At 42.2% G+C, this 23,195-nt stretch overlaps 1 protein-coding gene across 4 annotated transcripts in view; it reads right to left on the bottom strand.

Annotated features, from left to right (window-relative positions):
- myom2b (myomesin 2b) overlaps positions 1-23,195 on the bottom strand; it is a 215,749-nt gene that overhangs the window by 32,114 nt on the left and 160,440 nt on the right. For all 4 annotated transcript variants that reach the window (XM_063038773.1, XM_063038763.1, XM_063038783.1 and 1 more), the window contains 12 exons: positions 22,643-22,830; positions 20,089-20,215; positions 17,384-17,562; positions 14,695-14,809; positions 13,333-13,489; positions 10,411-10,517; positions 9,213-9,257; positions 5,204-5,340; positions 3,681-3,825; positions 3,533-3,592; positions 2,358-2,425; positions 777-890 (listed from right to left, as the gene is read on the bottom strand). In XM_063038773.1, the coding sequence (XP_062894843.1) occupies positions 777-890; positions 2,358-2,425; positions 3,533-3,592; positions 3,681-3,825; positions 5,204-5,340; positions 9,213-9,257; positions 10,411-10,517; positions 13,333-13,489; positions 14,695-14,809; positions 17,384-17,562; positions 20,089-20,215; positions 22,643-22,830 (1,442 nt within the window). The remainder of the gene's footprint in view (positions 1-776; positions 891-2,357; positions 2,426-3,532; positions 3,593-3,680; positions 3,826-5,203; positions 5,341-9,212; positions 9,258-10,410; positions 10,518-13,332; positions 13,490-14,694; positions 14,810-17,383; positions 17,563-20,088; positions 20,216-22,642; positions 22,831-23,195) is intronic.

Raw genomic sequence — 23,195 nt, 5'->3', positions numbered from 1 at the left:
GTGTAAATAAAAGAATATATAATACTGAGATCATGAGTTGTAGAGTCCTTGAAAGTGAGTCTGTAGATTGTGAAATCTGTTCAGATTTGAGGTGAGTGAAGTTATCCAAAGCAGTTCAGGAACCCGATGGTTGTAAGATAAACTGTTCCTGAACCTAGTGGTATAGGATCTAAGGCTTCTGTACCTCCAGCCAATTGGTAGTAGTGAGAAGAAGGCACAGCCTAGATGGTGGGGGTCCTTGATGATGGATGTCACTTTAACGTGGCAGCGCTCCTTGTAAATGTGCTCAGTTGTGGGAGGGCTTCACTGTAATGGACTGGGCCATATCTATCACTTTCTGGGAACCTTTTCAATTCCTGGCCGGTGGTGTTTCTACACCATTCCATGAAGCAACCCGTCAGTATACTGTCCACTGTGCATCTATAGAAGATGAGATGCTGAATCTACACAAACTTCTAAGTAGAGGTGCTGTTGTGCCTTCTTTCAGATGGCATCTACGTGATGGTCCCAGGGCAGATTAGAGAGACACCTTGAATGTTAGAGGAATAAAGCTTTCCCATATCACAGTGTTATGATCAATCGTTCTGTCCACTCGGATTTGTGAATGTTCATGTTATAGTTCTATGCATTCAGAAAGTTTTGGACCAAACAAGGCAAAGTTTGAAAAGATTTGATTTCACCATTCATTTTCACATTTGATTTTGGTCAATTATCACAAAACATTTGCCCTCTTGGTGATTAAGATCTAACAGACGTCACCTGCAATCACTATTTACCTCTGGAATGGGCATCTTGCACACTCCTGTCTCGAAATTAGGCGGCTCTTCAACAGTAACGGGCACAGAATCCTTGTACCAAACAAACACCGTCTCTTTCTTCGTGTTTGCCACCTAGAACACATTAGTGAAGTTAAAGCACATCTAGGAACAGAAAGAATGCAGTCAACAGAATTGCAGGTAACATCAAAATTATTTTTCCTTTATGGTCATCCAAACAGCCAGGAGACAACCACCAACATTCTTTACTACTATGGACTTAGTATTCCTTCTGATATAGTTGTGTATAAATGACATTCCCTTTTTTGTGAATGCTGCATACCTGCTCCTGTGTCTAATAGTCCATATGTGATACTATGCGCCTGTGATGTTGCTGCAAGTAAGTTTTTCATTGCACCTGTGCACACCTGTATTTGTACAGATGGCAATAAACTCAACTTCTACTCCTTTCCACTTTTGAGCTACCTTGGATGACTGACTGTTTCCCCATTAGAGTAACAGAGCATTACAACACAGAAGCAGACCCTTCAGCCCATCTGGATCATGCTAGCCTGGTTTTCTGCCTAGTCCCATCAACCTGCAACTGGACCTTAGCCCTCCATACCTCCCCCATGTAACTTCTCTTAAATATTACCACTGAACCCACATCTAACACTTCCACTGGCAGCTCATTCAACAGCCCCTCAGTGAAGAAGTTCCCCCTCAGATTCCCCTTAAAACCTACTTGCATTTATCCTAACATCCTCAGTTACTTAGGATTGCAGGGCTGCTGACATTGGCATGGACTGGATTCCAGAACATGACTGATATTAACCCAGTTCAGAAGGGAGACAACCTTTGTTCACACAATGATTACCACCTTGCTGAGTCACGTTTCAGACAAGTGTGTACGGGTTGGGGCTGTGGAGTGATACCAGCTCAAGTGCAAGCAGAACCTTGCATGCTTCCATCACCAATGCTGTGCATTTTCACCACACTCTATCTTGGTTGGTTTATTTCATCCCTTGTCCAACAATCAACGACATCTTTTACTTTGTGTAATAACACACAAAGCACTGGAGGAACTCAGCAGGTTAGGCAGCATCTCTGGAGGGGAATAAACAGTTGGTGTTTCCAGCCTAGAACATTCATCAGGACTGGAAAGGAAAGGGGAAAACGAGAGAATAAGAAGGTGTGGGGAGAGAAATGTGTGACAGTGATTGGTAAGACCTGGTGAGGAGGAAGGTGAGTGGGCAGGTAGGGGGATGAAGAAGCTGAGAGGTGATAGTTAAAGGGCTGAAGAAGAAACCTGATGAGAGCATAGTAGACCATGGGAGGAAGGGAAAGAAGAGAGGTACTAGAGGGAAGTAAGAGGCATGTAAAGAGAAAAGGTCAGAGGGGAGCCAGAATGTGGGATAGGAAAAGAGGGAAGGGGAGGGGTAGAAATTACCAGAAGTTTGGGAAATTGATGTTCATGTCATCAGGATGGAGGGTACCTAGGTGGAATATGAGGTGCTGCTCCTCCATCCTGAGTGTGGCTTCTTCATGACACTTGAGGAGGACACAGACCAACATATAAGAATAAGAATGGGAATTTTTTACCTTGCACATTAACTCAACTTGACACTCCTCTGTCACATGCCAGTGCATATACTCTGCAAAATGGGGACCTGGGCGACAGACAGAAACAGTTTAGAGTAGCAACCTGCAAAACCCACACCTATAACTCCTCCACCCCAGTGATGCGATACCAGTTGAAGCTAGTAAAGATGAGCAAGGATGGAGATGTTGATTCTAAAAAGAAGTAAGAAAATTAGCAAATTTAAAATCAACAACCTGGAGCTGCGTACAGTGACATTAGTTACCCTAGACACCAAGGTTATGGAACTTTGCTTCCCAGTACATAGAACACAGATCATTACAGTGTTTTGTTTGATATTGAGGGGTAGTGCAGAGCACATCAAGATGCCAGCCTTGCAGGATATTCAATAGAACTTTATTGATAGTGCTGCTTGTACAGTATGTGAACTCCTCCCATGTAACAACTGTGTGGCATAAGAAAAACACTATTAACTACCACTACATACAGCACAGTACAGGCCTGATGTCTTACGACTATTTGTACTGACATTTAACTTAGTCTAAGATAAATCTAATCCTTCCCTCCTTCATACAGTTGCTCTCCATTTTTCTGTCATCCATGTGCCTATCTGAGAGTTTCTTTAACATCTTCCCCCAACTAATGAAGGCCAATACCTCATACTCCTTCTTAACAACCCTATTGACTTGCATGGCAACTTTGAGGGATCCATCGACATAGACCCTGTGATTCCTATGATCTTCCACACTGATAAGAAACATTCCATTAACCCTGTAGTCTGCCTTCATATTGGATGTACCGAAGTGAATCACTTCATACTTTCCTGGATTGAACTTCATCTGTTACTACTCTGCAAAGTGGGGGCCTGGGGCAACAAGCAAACAGTTTAAACAGCAGTAGCCCACAAAGCCTACCCCCATAATTTGTACATTCAGTTAATACTCTGTTGTAACCGACGATAATCTTCTTCATGATCCACAATTCCATGAACCTTCGAGTCATCTGCAAACCTACAGTTATAAGAGATTAACCTGTGCTCTCCTTGAAATGATAGAAGATCTCCTCAATAAAGCCCAGGTTATACAGTGCAAGATATTCTAGAAAATGTTAAGATTGCAACAGGGACAACCTTGTAGACACATTGTCTGGACAAGCAGCATATTTTTAAAAATCTTACCTTGTTTTCTCAGGAATTCTTTCCTTTGGAATTCTGCTTCTGCCAGAGCAGCCTTAAATGCTATGAAGAAAAACAATTCCTATTAAAGCAGGTCATCAAACTTGCCGTCACTAGGTGGGAAAGAAGTGAAGTCCATTGCTCAACTTACCATCTCCAATTAGAACCAGTGAGGACTGGTTTTTGGCCTTTCCATCCTCAATTTGAACGGTATAAGTCCCTTCATTCTTACTTGTGAACTGTTCCATGACCATCTCAATCATACCAGTAGATTTATCAAATGTTATCTTGTGTTCCTTGAAGGAAATAAAGTGTAATTTCTTAATATGATGAACATTTGGATTAACAAATCTTTATAGGCCGTGAATCTACTTGCTCATTTGCTCAAACTGGATAAGACAAGGAAAGGGATTCTTTCCATGACAATAATTCAACAAACTCTGTCTCAGTTTGTTTGAAGGAGACATTGGCAATTGGACCCTTACCCCATGATGTTGTGAACTAATCTGGGGAATGGTGCCTAATTGACTAATCCATTCTGCCTGCACATGGTCCATATCCCTCCATTCTCTACATATTCAAGTGCCTATGAAAGAACATCTTAAATGCCTTTATCATATTTGCCTCTTCCACCTACCCCAAGCAACACATTCCACACATCTACCAGTGTCTGTGTACAAAAAGAAAATTTGCCCCACACGTCTCCTTTGAAGTTTCCTCCCTCACCTTAGATGGATGGGATACTCCCTAGTATTCAATATTTAAACCCTGTGGTAAAGAATACCTGCCATCTGTTGTCTGTGCTTCTCATAATTTTTGAACTTTTATCAGATCTTCTCTCAGCATCCAATGTTCCAGTGAAAATCACCCAAGTTTGTCCAGCGTCTCCTTGTACATCATAGTCTAATCCAGGCAGCATCCTGGTGAACCTGTTCTAATCGAGCTTTGAAAGCCAGGCAACTGAATCTTCCTTCAGTGAAGACATCAAGTAAATTGGGAAGCTGAAGCGGAGGTACCAGTCATACCTGTTCTAACAGACTCAGCCAGTTGAATAGTCAGGTCCTGGTACTAGTGACAGAAAATGCAGGGATGGGAAATAGTGAATAAAGACCCAGCCTAGCCAACCGCTCCATCATTAATCTTCTCTGCACTCTTTCCAGCTTAGTGATGTCTTTTCTATAACAAGGCAACAAAATCTGTGCACAATCCTCCAGATCAACCTGCACAAAATGCTGGAATAACTCAGCAGGACAGGCAGCATCTATGAAAATGAATAAACATTCAAGATTTCAGGCCAAGACCCTTCATCAGAACTGAAAAGGAAGGGGGAAGTTGGCAAAATAAGAAGGTGGGGTGAGGATAAGGTGTACAAGATAGAAGGTAATAAATAAAGTCATGTGAGTGGGGGAGGAAGGATGAAGAAAGAAACTGAGGGAGGATGGATGGAAATGGTAAAGGGCTGGAGAAGAAGGAATCAGATCAGAGAGAAGAGTGGACAATTGTAACAAGGGAAGGAGCAGAGGTACCGTGGGAGGAGATAGGCAGGTGCTGAGAAGAGGTAAGGGGCCAGACTAGAGATCAGATTGGAGGTTATCTATACAGAATGTAGGAACCTAGACAATCCTACAGCTGCGGTCTCTCCTAAATATTGTACAAATGCAATGTAACTGTTACCTTGCTGTCTTTCAGTTCCAGATCATTGACAATGAACTTGCACTGAGCATCAGCTGATACATGCTCAGCTTGAAGCCAAAAACGGACTTCCCCTTTTTCAAAGACTTCATAGGATAATTCATGTTTCAATGGGATCGCTGAAGGAAAGCAGAAAACCAGAGTTCTTTAAGCCACATAGGATGATCAATCCAAATATTCAAAGACATTAACACTGAAGAATTAAAATTGTTCCAAAATCCCAGACTAACTTGACTGTACAATTCTACATTCTGTTTTTTGTTTTACTAGAGGACATTGCTGTAGCATAATGATTAGTGTGACATTATTACAGCACAAGCCATCAGAGTTCAGTTCTGACACCAGTGGTCTTCAAGAAGTTTGTACGCTCTCCCACGAACACATGGATTTCTTCCAGGTATTCTGGTTTCCTCCCACATTCCAAAGACAATAGTCCGTAGGTTAACTGGTCATTGTAAATTTTGTGATTAAGTAGGGTTAAATAGATGGGTTGCTGGTGGTGTAGTTTGTTGGGCCAGGCAGGGCTGTTCTGTATCGTAACTCTAAATAAAATAAATAAAAAATACCTTGGTGTGCTGGATGATCTTCTTGGGTGGCAAGCTTGAGTTTTTCTACTGTATCTTGTTACACATGACAGCAATAAACCAATACCAACTGCGTTTTTAAAGACAAGATCTATGCAAAGTTGAGAGAACTGACAGACATAATATAGGATTCCTTCGACAAATATAAAACTGCATATTATCCATGTAGTTGTTCCTGGTAAGAGTGGTTAAGAAAGCATACGGTGCCTTGGTCTTTATTAGTTAGGGGATTGAGGTTAAGAGCTGCAAGGTAATTTTGCTGTTGTATAAAACCCTGGTTAGACCACATTTGGAATATTGTGTTCAGTTCTGGTTGCCTCATTATAGGAAGGATATGGAGTGTTAGAGAAGTTGCAGGGGAGTTTTACCAGGATGCTGCCTGGATTAGAGCTTGTCTTATGTGGAAAGGTTGAGCATGCTGGGTTTCTTTTTGAAGTGAAGGAGGATGATAAATATCTTGATAGAGATGTATTAGATGATAGAAGGCATAGATTAAGTGGACAGAGAGACTTTCCTATGGGAGAAATGGTTAATAATGTTAGAAAAACAGGAGATAAAATGTTAGAAAAATGGGAGATACAATGTTAGAAAAATAGAAGGCACTGTAGGAGATGTCGGATCCAACCATTTGTTATTTTCTTTGTGGTTTAACAATTAATTGTCTGCTTGTATTTATAAAATTTCTTATCTACTAGTATGCTCAGAATGCTTCCTAGTGGCTAGAGTGTGTATACACAGTAGTTCAGTGCATCCCCTGGTGGTTACGTTTGTATGATTCTGGAAAGCCCGAGAAGCTTCTCTGGTGCTGTATTTAAATAGGGGCTTTTTGATTGGCTAACTCTATCTGCAAATTTGAATGAATTTTGTCTTATCTATGTCGTATCAAAAGAGCTGACTGTGTAGGGGCACTATGTTTTTCTCTTTTTGCTTCTATCTCCCTTCACATAGTAGACCTGTATCACTGTTCATTTTTCAACTCTCTTTGTTCTATTAAGACTTACTAAAATGATCATGAAGCAACAGGCTTTGTGCCTCTTTCCTAACTTCTGAAAGAATCCTGGGTTAAAAATATCGGAATCCACCAGAAGGAAGGATCAGATTGATCTGAGAGTAGGTTATAAACTCGGCACGACAATGAGGGCTGAAGGGCCTGTTCTGTACTGGCCTATGTGAATCTGATTCCATGTGAATCAGCAGAGTTGTGAGCAACGAAGCTGGGAAGGGTTATTGGCTGGGCAAATGGATGGACAAGTCGCACAACACACAAGCTGTGGCCAGAACTGAAGGATGTAGCTCATGGCTCCGAGCAAAAATACATAAAATGTGGGGGAAAGATTCCAAGGAAAGGATGGAGCAAACATAGAGGACCAAAGAAGTTAAAGATGTTGTTATGCTGAAGGAGAAAGGATAAGAATGACGTTGTGCAAAACCTTGGTGAGGCCAAATTTGGAGTATTGTTTGTAGTTCTGGTCATGTACCTAAAGGAAAGATTATCAATAAGATAATATTATTACCATCATAACAGATTTAATATGAGCACAAAAGATTCTGCAGATGCTAGAAATCCAGAGCAACTCACACAAAATGCTGGAGGAACTCAGCAGATCAGGCAGCATCTATGGAGGGGAATAAACAGTCAACATTTCAGGCAGAAACACTTCAGCCCCTTTAGTTTTTCATTTTAATGAAGGAAGGGGGAAGAAGACAGAATATGAAGGTGGAGGAAGGAGAGGAACACAAGATGGCAGGTAATAGGTGAGATCAGGTAAGGGTAAAGGTGGGTGGGTGGGTGGTGTAGCTGGGGGTGGGGAGATGAAGTAAGAAGCTGGTAAATGATAGATGGAAGTGGTGAAGGGCTGAAGAAAAAGGGATCTAATAGGAGAACAGGCCATGAAAGAAAGGGAATGTGGGAAACAGAGGGAGGTAATGGGCAGGTGAGAAGAGTAGGGGTAAGATTGGGAAATGGAAAAAGAGAGAAGAAGGAAGGGGAGAAATTACCAGAAATCAATGTTCATGCCTTCAGATTGGAGGCTACTTAGACAGAATATTAGGTGTTGCTCCTCCAACTTGAAAGTGGCCTCATCATGGCAATAGCTTATACTCCTTCCCCTCCTCCCAACTTCTTACTCTGGATTCTACTGCCTTTCTCAAAGTGTTGATGCAGGGTCTTGGCCCAAACTGTTGGCTGCTTATTCATTTCCATAGATACTGCCTTACCCACTGAGTTCCTCCAGCTTTGAGTGCATTGCTCCATATTTCCGGCAATTACGGAATCTCCTGGGGCAAATGTTGTTGAAAATGGGCTGAATTTCAAAACTTTGGAAGAAAGAATGATGAAGATTTTTTTTATTTAAATGAAGAGAAACCACATAAATCTGGAGCATCATGGGATAGGGAGGTCCTCTCGCACAAAACAAAAACTCAAGGCTTTCACGCAGATGCTGGAGATACTCGGGAGGCTTAAAGATGTGCTGGCTTTTATTGTAAGAACTTATAACACTGGGAGGTTTACTTCAACTGTAGAAAGTACTAGTGAGGCTACATTAAGAATATTGTGTGCAGGTTTGTTTAAGTTTATTGTCAAAAGCACATATACCCGGGGTATAAATACCTTAATCATTAGCTTTTAGCAACAGAAGCACAGTACATTACAAACACATCAAACAAAGAATAAACTTAAATTAACATAAATAATAAATAACTTACACAACAAAATAAACATTATGGCATTGGTGCAAGTTGTGAGACAGAAAAAAGAAAAATTGTTGGAGGTCGTGATAGAGATTTTCAGATGAGTTCAAAAACCTAATGGCAGTGAAGAAGCTGTTGTTGAATCTTGAGGTGTGGTCCTCAGGATTCTGTATCTCCTGCCTGATGGTAGCATCAAGACGACGGTATGGCCCATATAGTGGCGATCTTTGATGGGTGACATGGTAGTGTGGCAGTTGGCGTAATGTTATGACAGTGCCAGTAACCTGGGTTGAATTCTGCTTCTGCAAGGAGTTTGCATGTTTTCTCTGTGACCGTGTGAGTTTCCTCCCGGTGTTCCAATTCCCTCCAACATTTCAAAGAAGTATGGGTCAGTCGGTTAATTGCTCACATGGCTGTAATTAGGTAGCGTGGGCTTGTTGGGACAGAAGGGCATGTTACCATTGTTACTGTGCTGTATCTCTAAATAAAACCTTACTTAGACATCGCCCCCTATAAATTCCTTGATGGTGCAAGAGCTTTATCCATGCTTGTCTGTGTTAATTTAAAATGTTCCAATGCAAGGCATGAAAACTTAAATCTAGAGCATCAGTAGTGTATTAATCTCACATGCTAAAGAGAACAAAGACTACCCTGAGAAAATTCGCAGATTATTGCGAGTGTGAATTATGGGAGTGACCTGGTGTACAGATACTCACTTGGATGCCTAATCTCATGACTCAATGCCAGCAAGCGTTCCATTTCTGGAAAATAGAAGACACACGGATTACATTTTACCAAGTTATTTCCTGACATTTTGCAACAAGACTCAAACTACAATTTAAATTCTTGAGCATCGATTTGCTGTTGACACATCTGCTCAGTCTACGTTGCCTGGAGAATAAGTCAAAGCTGGTGGGAAGAGTTATTCCCACCAGCTTTTACCTTGTGAAGTCTAATGCAAAATGGATTATTGACCCAGTTACCCAGAGCACATACTGTGGAGACTACCACAGCTAGCCAGCCAGCTGTAGAAGTGTGCATGGAGAACTTAAAACCTCCCAGGTCAGGAACCAGAGCTCTCTACCCAGATCAGGGGACCTGGTCACATAATAAGGTTAACGTTAAGTGAGACTGGAGTACAGGGGGACACTGTGGTTAGGAAACTCTTGTTAAATTTCTAGTGTTCTCTCCAAATCAACAGGCAGAGTGCAGGCTGAACATTCTTCAACTATCTAGGAAGCCTGAAGGTAAGTAGTTCACAGAAATCAAATGAGGTTTCAGGCCTCCTTTCAGAAGTGATGGAAATCACTACAGCACAGGAAAGGACTTACTGCCCATCTAGTTCATGCTGAACTATTATGCTGTCTTGCCCCATTGGCTGCATCCAGACCATAGCCCTCCATACCCTTCCTATCCACGTACCTATCCAAATTTCCCTCAAACATTGAAATTGATCCTGCATCCATCACTTCTGCTAGCAGCTTATTCCACACTCACACCACCCTCTGAGTGAAGTTGTTTCCCCTCTTGTTCCCCTTAAACATTTCACCTTTCATCCTGACCCATGAACTTTATTTCTAGTCTCATCAATCTCCGTGGAAAAAGCCAGCTTGTATTTACCCTATCTATTACACTTGTCATTTTGTATATCTCTATCAAATCTCCCCTCGTTCTCCTACGCTCCAGGTAATAAAGTCCTAACCTATTTTACTTTTCCCTAGAAGTTATGTCTTCAAGTGCCGGCAACATCAGAAATATTTCTCACTCAGTCACTCAAAATTATTTCTCGAACTGCCATCATGGAGTAAATGTGGCCCCAGTCAGGGAGCTAGAGAGAACGCTGACTGAGCTGTCAATCTGTTGATAGACTAGGACACAGCCAGAACCCACTCATGCAGGCAGAGGATCCCATACCTTCCTTCTCCAAGACAAAGCTGGAGGAGACACCGTCCGTGTCTGAGACAGCAACAGAGTATGTTCCCAAGTCTGATATGTCCGGGCGTTTAAAGATCAACTTGGATCTGAAAATAAAAGAATTTGGGAATGTTTCTGAAGGAGCACTTAAAATTCCAGTCTTTCCCACCCACCCTGATGACGGTTGTTGTAAGCTGACTGTTTCCCCAACATTCTGTCCCTTCTGAGATAGTAATGACCAGTTCTAATCATTGATTGACTGTGCAACTCAATCACCAATTAACCAACTGCCTCAACAATAAAACACAAACTGCTGGAGGAACACATCCAGTCAGGCAGCATCTGTGGGTGAAATAGACTGACGACAATTTGGATTGAGACCCTTCATGTAGACTGAAAGGTAAAGGGGAGTTAGTGAGTGTAAAGAGCTAAGGGGAAGGGATGGATCAAGAATTAGCAGGTGATAGGTGCAGGCAAGGGGATGATAGGCGCAGGCAAGGGGATGATAGGCAAATGGAGAAGGCGGGGGACAGTAATAGTAACAGAGGTTGCGAGGTGATGGGGTGATAGGCAGATGGAGGAAGAGGGTGAGAATAGTGACAGAGGCTGGGAGGTGATGGGGTGATAGGCAGATGGAGGAAGAGAGGGTGAGAATAGTGACAGAGGCTGGGAGGTGATGGGGTGATAGACAGATGGAGGAAGAGAGGGTGAGAATAGTGACAGAGGCTGGGAGGTGATGGGGTGATAGACAGACGGAGGAGGGGACCATTGGAATAGTGACAGAGGCTGGGAGGTGATGGGGTGATAGATGGAGGAAGAGGGTGAGAATAGTGACAGAGGCTGGGAGGTGATGGGGTGATAGGCAGATGGAGGAAGAGAGGGTGAGAATAGTGACAGAGGCTGGGAGGTGATGGGGTGATAGGCAGACGGAGGAGGGGACCATTGGAATAGTGACACAGGCTGGGAAGTGATTGGGTGATAGGCAGACGGATAAAGGAAGGGTGGAAATAGTGACAGACACTGGAAGGTGATGGTTGGATCCAGGTGAGGAGGTGATAGACAGATGGAGGAGGGGAACATCGGAGTAGTGACAGAGGCTGGGAGGTGATGGGTGCAGATGGTGGAATGAAATAAGGGAGGAGGGGAGGGCAGCGGACCCAGTGGGAGGGGTGTGTGGGTGAGGGGCAGATGGAGTGGGTGGGTGGAGGAGGGATAAGAAACAGGTGGTGGGAGAAAGAACTGGGTAGATCAGAGGGATAGAGAAGAAATGCACTTGAGATCTTCCAGGAATGATTCCAGGAATGAAAAGGTTAATGTATGAGGAGTGTTTGAATGCTCTGAGCTTGTACCCACTGCAGTTTAGAGAAGTGAAGAGGGGTCTCATTAAAACCTATCGAATGTTGAAAGGCCTAGATAGAGTGGACTTGGAGGTTCAGCCTCAGAATAGAAGGTCTCCCTTTTGAACAGAGGTGAGAGGAATTTCTTTAGCGAGGGTGGTGAATCTGTAGACATTTCTGTAGAATCACAGACATTTGTGCAACAGAGTCCAAATCATTGGATATATTTAAAGCAGACGTTGATAGGTTCTTGATTAGTTAGGATGTCAAAGGTTACAGGGAGAAGGCAAGGAGAATGGAGTTGAGAGTGATAATAAATCTGCCATGATGAAATGTCAGAGTAGAGCTGATGGGGCAAATGCTCCTTTGTCTTATAGTCTATTGGATGCTGGTGAGTAGAAGCGATAGGCGGATGGAAGAGGGGAGATTAGGAATAGTGACAGAGGCCGGAAGGTGATAGGTGGATCCAGGTGAGGAGGGTGACTGGCAGATGGAAAAGGGAAACGAGGGAAGGTGATGGGTAGATCCATTTAGCAGGTAGGATCAAGGGTTCAGGGTGTTGAGACAGATCACACCAGATCTCCATCTACCAGGACTGGTAATGGCATGGATCTAAAGTGCTGCTAATGATGTCAGAGCAAGTACTCTGACCACAAGGCTCTTCGGTAAACACAGGAGATTCTACAGATGCTAAACATCCAGAGGAACACACACAAACTGCCAAAGAAGGGGGATGAGCTGTCAACAGTTCAGGCTGAGACCCTTCATCAGGACTGGAAAGGAAGGGTGCAAAAGTTGGGGTGAGGGGAGGGAGTACATGCTGGTAGGTGATCAGTGACAACAGGTGAAGGGGAAGGTGAATGGGTGGGGGAATGAAGTGAGAATAGTTGGAAGAGGTAAAGGACTGAAGAAAAAGAAACCTGTTAAGAGTGGAGCATAGGGAAAAGGAAAAGAGGAGGGGAACCAGTGGGAAACAATAGGCAGGTAAGGAGAAGAGAAGGGATGAGATGGGAGCCAGAATGGTGAACGGAAACAGAGAGAAGGGGGAAGGGTTGAAATTACCAGTAGAGAAATCGAGGTTCATGCCATCAGGTTGGAGGCTACCCAGACTTAATATGAGGTGTTGCTCTTGCAACCTGATTGTGGCAGTAGAGGAGGTCATGGACCGACATGTCAGAATGGGAATGACATGTCGATTTGAAATGGATAGCTACCAGGTGATCTCGAGTTTTGCGGCAGGCGGAGCAAAGGTGCTCAAAGAAGTGGTCCCAGTCTATGTCAGATCTCATTGATGTAGTGGAGGCTGCATCAGGTGCACCGGATGCAGTAACATCAATGTAGCACCTTTCCATAGATGCTGGAGGAAATGCGAGTTCCTCCAGCATTTTGTGTGTTGTTAAAGGCACCACGGGATGCCTTGAAAGGTGCTTTACAAATGAAAGTCATTGTTTATTGATAACCCATTGTGCTTGCTAGTGAGATGTTGGGAAAAATCCAGGCCTAATCAAAGTGGAGCCTCGATCAGCATCAGATTGAGATTGCTCAACCTAACCTAGCCTGGACAGCAGAAAATGAATTGACTTACGTGTCACCCTCTGTTTCAACGTGAGCCCGGGAGAAGTCAGTGATGTCCTCATAGCCCAGGCCCCAGGTAAACTGGGAGGCATCGGTCATGTCGGAGCATTGGAAGCTCAGATAGATGTTGCCATTGGCATCCACACCTGCTGAGATCTCTTTGGTTCCTTGTGGACAAGTTAACAGAAAGGTTTGTGAGTACAGGTGTTCCCAACGTCATTCAGTTACTTAATATAACTAATGTTTAACATTTAACCAGCGATTCTCCACTGCTGGGACATTTCAGATATATGAACGTAGGCAGACTCCCATAATCTCCCATAACGGTGTATAAAGGGAGGACGTGAGGATGAATACAGGGCCCTGATGGAGGACTTTGTCAAATGGTGCAAGCAGAATCATCAGCAGCTCAACATCAGCAAGACAAAGGAGAAGGTGATGGGCTTTAGGAAGACTAAGCCTGTATTGCTCCCTGTTACTATTGATGGTGAGGACATGCACATGGTGAGGACCTACAAGTACCTGGGGGTGTACCTGGATGACAGACTTGAGTGGAGCACCAACACAGAGGCTGTGTACAAAAGAGGGTCAAAGTTGCGTCTACTTCCTGAGGAGACTGAGATCCTTTGGAGTATGTAAGCCTCTCCTTCACATGTTCTACCAGTCTGTGGTTGCTAGTACAATCTTCTATGTGGTGGTGTGGTGGGGTAATGGCTTCAACGCAGGCATTGCCAACAGGCTCAATAAACTGATTAGAAAAGCTGGCTCTGTTATAGGAGACACACTGGAGACTGTGGTAGAACAAAGGAACCCACGGAAAATCCTGGCAATTCTGGAAAATGTTTCTCTTACTCTGGATACACCTTGGCTGAATAGAGGAGCACCTTTAGTAATAGACTAAGAAAACTGCTGCTCCAAAGAGCGCTAAATGAGATCATTCTTACCCTCGGCCATTAGGCTCTATAATGAGTCAAACTATAGCCAGGGAAGTGATGACCCTCTCCTATTTATGGTAACTTATTTTTTATTCTTTCTACTCCTCTTTTAATATTTATATTTGTGCACCCATAGTGCTACTGTTACACAGTAATTTCCTTTGGGATCAATAAAATATCTGTCTATGTAATCTGGACTCTAATTGTTGAGAAATCTGTAGGTTTCAACTCCTGCCTCACCAAGCACTTTTCTTGTAATCTCTTTATACACATGGGCACACTATTCCCTATACGCCCTTTAATCTCACAGCCAGCAGTTTACTACCCTCATTTTAAACTTTCTAATGCCCGCATTTATTTTTGAACGGATCGAGACACCAGTTCTTGTGCTCTCAGTGAGGACCCTGTCAGCTGCAAGCGATGGGCCGTTGATGTACCTGGTCTGGTATGAACCAGCACGGGCTCCGAAGGCTCAGATAGCATCCCTTTTCCATGCGAGTTCACTGCTCGGACTTTGAAAATATATCTCTTCCCTTCCTCCAACTGAGTAACCTGGGAAAGCAGCAGAGTGAAGTCAGTTAATGATACAGAATGAACCAAACCTACTGGGATTAAATCCAGGAAAGTATAAAGTGATCCAGAGAAGATTTATGAGAACGATCCCGGGAATCAAATGGGTAACATACAAAGAGCATTTGATTAGTTTCAATGAGTACTTTGGAGTTTAGAATAATGGGGGGGGGGGTGGTAAGAGGGATCTCATGGGGTCTGTGAGATTATTCCTCATGTTGGAAACATCTTCTCTATCTCTTGAACAGCCTAGATAGAATGGATCTGAAGAGAATGATTCCTACAGTGAGAGAGTCCAGGATCAGAGGGCACAGTCTCAGAATACAAGGACTTCCCTTTAGAACAGAGATGAGGAGGAAATTCTGCAGCCAGAGGGTAGTGAATCTGTGGAATTTATTGGCACAGATGCCTATGGAGGCCAAGTCATTGGGTGTATTTAAAGTGGACATTGATAGGTTCTTGTTAGTAAGGGTGTCAAAGGTTATGGAGTGAAGGCAGAAGAATGTGGTTGAGATGAAAAAGAAATCAATCATGATCAAATGGTATAGCAGACTCAATGGCATTATTCTGCTCCTATATCTTATGGTTGTTGGAAGGTCGAACTTGAAGGCAGAATACAGGCTAGTGACAGAATTCTTAACAGTGTGGTAGAATAGAGGGATCTTAGGGGCGACATCAATAGAGCACTCAAAGTTGCCACTTAAGTTCATAGGGTTGTTAAGAAAGCATATCATGTGTTAGCATTCATTATTTGGAAGTCTGCGTTCAAGAGCCACAAAGAAATCTTGTTGCTCTACAAAAGCTTGGTTAGACCATACTTGGAATATTGTGTTCATTTCTGGTTGCCTCATTATTCAAATTTAAAAGTAAGTTTATTATCAAAGTACATATACATATACTCAAGATTCATCTACTTGCAGGTACTCACAGTAAATACAAGTAAACACAAGGGAATCACTGAAAAACCTCACCCAACATGATGGAAAAACAACTAATGTACAAAAGACCACAAACTGTGTAAATACAAAAAAAGAAAAAAAAATTAGATCACTTTGTAGATCTGTTTTCACTTTGACATGAAAAAGTATTTTTTGTTGATCAATGTCAAAAAACCTAATTGAAAGCCATTGTGATTCAATGTTGTAAAACACTAAAACATGTAAACTTCCAAGGGGATGGGGTGAATACTTTTTATAGACACTGTATATGCTGATTCATCACCACTTTTGGTTTCGCCTACATCAGCAAACTTAAATACATCATCAGCAATCCTAAATATAGCATCAGAAAACTTAAATGTGAAGCTTTAGAGAAGGTACAGAGGAGATTTACCAGGACGGATTAGAGAGCATGTCTTCTGACGAAAGTTTGAGTTAGCTAGGACTTTTCTCTTGGGAGCAAAGGAGGATGCGAGGCAACTTGACAGAGGTGTGTAAGAGGCATAGATTGAGAGGACAGCCAGCAATTTTTGCAGGGTGGCATGGCTAATACCAGAAGACATCCAATGAAATTGAGTGGAGGGAAGTTTAGTGGAGATGTCAGAGGTAGGTGTTTTTTCTGCCCAGAGTGTGGTTGGAGTTCTGTGGGTGGGGGTACAGGGGATATACTAGGGATATTTAAGAGACTTATGGATGTAAGAAAAATAGATGGCTATGGGCTGTGTAGGAAGGAAGGAATAGATTCATCATGGGATAGGTTTATATAGCGTGGCACAACATCGTGGATCAAAGGACCTGTACAATACGATTCTGTTCTATATTTTATATTGTATTATTTTATTTAAATGGTAATACAGACCGTATCAGGGTTTGTTTCTGAGATCTGTAAATTGATATCCGCGCAAGTCAGAAACATCTGTTTTCTACAGTAACCCATACTGCATGTATACTTTCTAAAGGTCTCTCATTTCATTGAATAATCACTACTATAGAACCTATAATTAAATTGGCAACATGTACAAAATGCTGGATGAACTCAGCAGGCCAGGCAGCATCTATAGAAAGGAATAAACAGTTGACGTTACGGGCCAAGATTCTTCATCAGGACTCAATTAAATAAATGGAATGTATACAGCATCCCATCATTTACCAACACCATGAAACGTTTCATTTATTCTTATTGCTAGCTGGAAAACTGCTTTAAAATATACAGATATAAAATATATTCTTTTGTTGCTGTTTTCCTGCTGAACATTTAAGAGACTCTTAGATTGGCACATGGCTGCAAGATAAATAGAGGGTTATGGGCTGTGTAGGAGGGATGTATTGGATTCATCCCAGGATAGGATTATATAGGGCATGCTCTGTTGGTGCCAGAATGTGTGGCGACTCTTTCAGGCTATTCCCAGTGCATCCATAGGTTGTGTCATTGTTAACACAAATGACACTTTTCACTGTATGTTCTTATGTATATGTGATAAACAAATGAATCTGAATTGAAATAAAATATATTAATTTAAGCAAGGTTTCATAGATCACTGGACTGAATTCCAAATACTAGCACTTCAGTGTCAGTGCAAAGTATTCTGTAAACTTAGCCCAATGCTTCATCACTGACCTTCAGGTAGCGGGTGCTTACGGGCTGTTCTGTCACAGTTCTCCACTCTTCTGAGCCCAGTTCACAGATGTCCACCAAGTAGCCAGTGACATCACTACTGCCGGTGTAGATCGGCGGCTTCCACAGGATCACCACAGAGTGGCTTCTCACTTCACAGAAGGTCAAGTCGTACGTTGGTCCTGAGGGACATCAAGGATAAGAACATCTTAGTGTTCCCTAGTGGAGTAACTTCTTCATCAGATGACAGTGTCAGAATACAGGAACAGTAGTCAATGGTGACATCTTTATATCTTGCAAAGATGTTAAAAGGGAAGTATTACAATAGTCATGGGAGATTACAATATGCAGGTAGATTGGGAAAATCAGATTGGTGCAACTTTTGGATCCTAAGAGAGAACTTTTAGAATATCTAGAGAGGGCATTTAGAGAAGCTCATGACTGAGCCCACTAGGGGATTAGCTATTCTGGATTGGGTGTTGTATAATGAATCAAGGAACTTGAAGTAAAGGAACCCTTATCAGCCAGTGATCATAATATGATAGAATTCACCCTGCAATTTGAGAGGGAGAAGCTAACATCAATTGTATCATTATTACAGTGGAATAAAGGAAATTGGGAGCAAAGGCATGACAGCAGAGCTGGCCAAAGTTGATTGGAAGGAAACACTAGCAGGGGTGATGGCACAGCAGCAATGGCTGGAGTTTCTGAGGACAATTTAGAAGGCACAGGATAGATAAATCCCAAAGAAGTAGTATTCTAAAGGCAAAAAGACATATGCCAGAAGAGAAGTCAGAGAGAGGGCATATAATAGAGCAGAAAATAATGGGAAGGTTAGAAGATTGGGAAGCTTTTAAAAACCAACAGAAGGCAACTAAAATGTCATAAGGAAGAAAAAGATGAAATATGAAGATAAACAAGCCAATAAGATCAAAGAGTATATCAAAAGTCTTTTTTTCCGACATATGAAGAGTAAAAGAGAGGTGATAGTAGATATTCGAGCACTGGAAATTGATGCTGTAACGGGGGAAACAAGGAAATCGTGGACAAACTGAATAAGTATTTTGCATCAGTCTTCACTTTGGAAGACACCAGCAGTATGCTGGAAGTTCGAGAATGTCAGGGGCAGAAGTGAGTGCAGCCACTATTACTAGGGACAAGATGCTTGGGAAGCTGAAAGGCCTAAAGGTAGATAAGTCACCAGAACCAGATGGACTACATCCTAGAGTTCAGAAAGAGGTAGCTGAAGAGATTTTGGAGGCATTAGTAATGATCTTTAAAGAATCAATAGATCATGGCATGGTTCTGGAGGACTAGAAAATTGCTTAAGTCATTGCCTTCAAGAAAGGGAGAGAGGCAGAAGAAAAGCCAGTTAGCCTGACCTCTATGGCTTGGGAAGATGTTGGAGTCAATTGTTAAGGATGTGGTTTCAGAGCACTTGGAGGCACATGATTGAAACAGGCCAAAGTCAAATGGCTTCTTTAAGGGAAAATTTTGCCTGACAGATCTGTTGAAATTCTTTGAGGAAATAACAAGTAGGACAGAAAAAGGCGAACCAGTGGATATTTTATACTTGGATTTTCAGAAAACCTTTGACAAGGCGCTGCACATGAGGCTACTTAACAAGATAAGAGCCCACGGTATTACAGTAAAGATACTCACATGGTTAGAGCAGTGGCTGATTGGCAGGAGGCAAAGAGTGGGAATAAAGAGAACCTTTTCTGATTGGCTGCCAGTGACTAGTGTTGTTCAGCCGAAGTAGATGTTAGGACTGCTTCTTTTTATGTTATATGTCAATGATTTGGATGATGGAATTGATGGCTTTGTGGCCAAGTTTGTGGACATTATGAAGATTGGTGGAGGAGAAAGTGGTGTTTGTTGAGCTGAGGAAGCAGGGAGACTGCAGAAGGAGCTAGACAGATTAGGAGAATGGACAAAGAAGTGGCAGATGGAATACAGTGTTGGGATGCGCTTTGGAAGAAGGAATAAATGTGTAGACTATTTTCTAAATGGGGAGGAAATTCAAAATTCAGAAGTGCAAAAGGGACTTGGGAATCCCCTTGCAGGTTTTGCTAAAGGTTAACTTACAGGTTGAGTCGGTGGTGAAGAAGGCGAATGCAATGTTAGGATTCATTTCAAAAGGACTAGAATATAAGAATAAGGAGTAATGCTGAGGCTTTATAAGGCACTAGTGAGGCTTCACTTGGAGCATTGTAGCAGCTTTGGGTCCTTATCTAAGAAAAAATGTGCTGACATTGGAGATGTCAAGGAGGTTCAGGAAAGAAAAGCTTATTATAAGAGGAGTGTTGATGGCTCTGAGTCTGTACTCACTGGAATTTAGCAGAATTATGGGGGATCTCATTGAAACCTATCAAATGTTGAAAGGCCTAGGTAGAGTGGACGTGGAGCAGATGTTTCTTATGGCAGAGGAGTTTTGGACTAGAGGGCACAACTTCAAAATCAAGGAACACCCATTTAGAACACAGATGAGGAGGAATTTCTTTATACAGAGAGTAGTAAACTTGTGGAATCTATTGGCATCGATGGGTGTGGAGGCCAAGTCTTTAGGTACGTTAGCAGAACGGACTCGACTGGCCAAGTGGCCTAAGTCTGCTCCTATATGTTCTGGTTATATCTATACAGATGTATGCCTGCCAAAGTGACTATCCTGTGGGTACAAGTGCCCTGTGACATTTCCAGTCAGTTACCTGGCTCAGCCATGGTCCAAGCTTCACATTTGAAAGGTCGACTGCACTCTGAAGGGATACCCACACCACCAAGGTTCATGGCGCTGACCTTAAACTCATAGAAAGAGCCTTCTTTCAGATGCTCAACCTTTTGAAGAACCAAAGAAAGCATCTATCAATATGGCTCTCCCAAAGAGCATGACAGGAAACCTCAAACAACATGATCATAACCTTATACAAGAGTCTGTCGAACATTAACATATTATCCTGTTTTGGTTTTATTGGTGGGAGGGGGTCCCTTTGTCCATAATCGCTTCAGCTCAAAATGCTTGAGGGCTCTGGACCAACAGTAAGGACAACTGAAGTTAAGATGGACAGTTAGGAAAAAATAGGCTCCATTATGTACTAACCCTGCTCCTGTTCTCTGGATATGTGTGGGATCTTGAATTGCAGAGTCAACGTTAAGAAGCCAGTCACAACTTGGTTGCATGGGACTCTTGCTCACATGGATTTTACAAAGGAAACTCAAAGTTTCTTCCTGGACAGCTGAGGTGAGTGGAGGCAATAGTCCAGATCAGAGTTTGAGACCATGTAAATAACACCAGCAATTGCGGCAGATCTGGAACTCAGAAAGACCTTCAATTATACGTTCACCGTCTCCCTGGGAGACTTGGAGATGAAAGTCAAGTCAATTTTACTGTCATATGCACAAGTACATTTATGCATAGCTGCAATGAGAAATTTGCAATGGTATTATAGACACATAGCATTAGATATACAAAAATATGGCAACGTAGTGGTTAGTGCGACACTATTACAGCTCAGGGCATCGGAGTTCAATTTCAATGTCATCTGTAAGGAACCTGTACTTCCAAAGACGTACCAGTTAGCAGGTTAATTGGTCATTGTAAATCGTCCTGTGATTAGGTGAGGGTTAAATCAGAAGTTGCTGGGCCCTGTGACTCGAAGAGCTGGTAAGGCCTATTCTACGCTGTATCTCAATAAATAAATAAGTTCAAAATTCAAAATAAATTTATGATCAATATGTAAATTAAACAAAGCAATTTTTACAAGAAAACACAATTAGAACAAAAAAGAGATGATTTTAGTGTAAAGTAGTGATTGTTGGTAAACCAAGTCATTAGGATTGTGCCAGTTAGTTGAAGGGGGGATTTCTTTCAGACCTAAAATGTTAACTCCATATCTTTCTCCAAAGATGCTGCCTACCCTTTGGAGTATTTCAAACAACTTATTTAGGAAAAGCAGATGCTCTCTATCAAACTTCAGAAAGTTTATCTGCTGTTTTCCTCCCTGTATTTAATCCAAGTTCCCATCACATTATGAATGGCACAGTAGTATAGCAGTTAGCAAATTTTTTTTTACAGCATCGACAATCACTGAACAGACTCAGAATCAGGTTAATTATCACTGGCATGTGACATGAAATCTGTTAACAGCAGCAGCAGTTCAATACAATATATAATGTAGCAGAGAAAATGATAATAATAAAGAAGATAAAAATAACAATAATAATAAATAAGCAAGTAAATCAATTACGTATATTGAATAGACTGGAAAAAAGTGCAAAAACAGAAATACTGTATATTTAAAAGAAAAAGTGAGGTAGTGTCCAAAGATTCAGATGGCAGAGGGGAAGAAGCTGTTCCTGAATCACTGAGTAAGTGTCTTCAGGCTTCTGTACCTCCTACCTGATGATAACAGTGAGAAAAGGGCATGCCCTGGATGCTGAAGTTCCTTAATAATGGACACTGTCTTTCTGAGATACCACTCCCTAAAGATGTCCTGGGTACTTTGTAGACTAGTACTCAAGATGGAGCTGACTAGATTTACAACCTTCTACAGTTTCTTTCAGTCCTGTACAGAAGCCCCTACACATCAGTGATGCAGCCTGTCAGAATGCTCTCCACGGTACAACTATAGAAGTTTTTGAATGTATTTGTTGACATGCCGAATCTCTTCAAACTCCTAATAAAGTATAGCTGCTGTTTTGCCTTCTTTATAATTCCATCGATATGTTGGGACCAGGTTAGATCCTCAGAGATCTTGACACCCAGGAACTTGAAGCTGCTCACTCTCAATTCAATTCAATTCCTGCCACTGTCTATAAGGAGTTGTTAACGTTCTGCTTGTGGTTGTATAGTTTTCCTCCAGGTGCCCTAGTTTCCTCTCACCATCTAAAAACGTATGGGTTAGGACTGGTAAGTTGTGGGCACTGCCGCAGGAAGCACGGTGACACTTGCAGGCTGATCCCAGCTGATATTTGCTGATTTGATTTGATGAAAACAACACATCTCACTGTATGTTTCAATGGACATGTGACAAATAATGCTCAACTAAATCTGACCAATGTTATCAGCAAATTATGGCTTTACCATGTTTTGAATATTGCAGATTCAAATTTCACATTAAAAAGCCATATCCCCTACACCAAATCACGCTAAAGTCCCAATCCACACTATCAGACAGATATCTTGCAGCCTTCCCAATGTCTGCTTGGTGGAAACAGCAAAATTCCCAGTTATGGAGTATCAATTACTCCCACATAAACACTGACCTTATAAACCGTTCCAGTGATTGCTTTAACGTTACTCTCATGCCATCTGAGGTCAGTAACTTCACGATGGTCCATGAAGTACCCAGTGATATCTGATCCCCCGGTGAACCTGGGCATCTTCCAGCCCAATGTCATGGAGTTGTTGGCACAGTCAAGGAGGGTTATACCATAGGGCGATGATGGGATGGCTGTGGATGATAATAATGGAGAGAGAGAGAGGCAATGACTCTTGAATTGGCGGAAGCTACCTGTTCTGTGACACTGACATTCAGATTTGAGCCTGTTTATTGTCAGGTACACCAGGGTAGAGAGGTTTCAAAGTCACAGCAAAGAAACAGGCCTTTCAGCCCCTCTCATCCATACTGACCAGGTACAGTGCTGGGTGAGTCCTACGTCCCTGTGATTCGTCCATAACCTCTTAAACCTTACCTTCCATATCCAAAATATCTTTAAAATGTTGCAGTTACTGCAATCTCTACCACTTCCTCTAGCAGCTCATTCCATATACCCCGCACTCTTTGTGTGAAAAAGTTGCCTTTTTGATCTCCTTTAT

The sequence above is a fragment of the Mobula hypostoma genome, chromosome 2 (assembly GCF_963921235.1).
Source record: "Mobula hypostoma chromosome 2, sMobHyp1.1, whole genome shotgun sequence".
NCBI classification, from domain to species: domain Eukaryota; kingdom Metazoa; phylum Chordata; class Chondrichthyes; order Myliobatiformes; family Myliobatidae; genus Mobula; species Mobula hypostoma.
The sequence above is the reverse complement of the archived record's forward strand: the minus strand, read 5'-3'. Positions and strand labels throughout refer to the sequence as shown.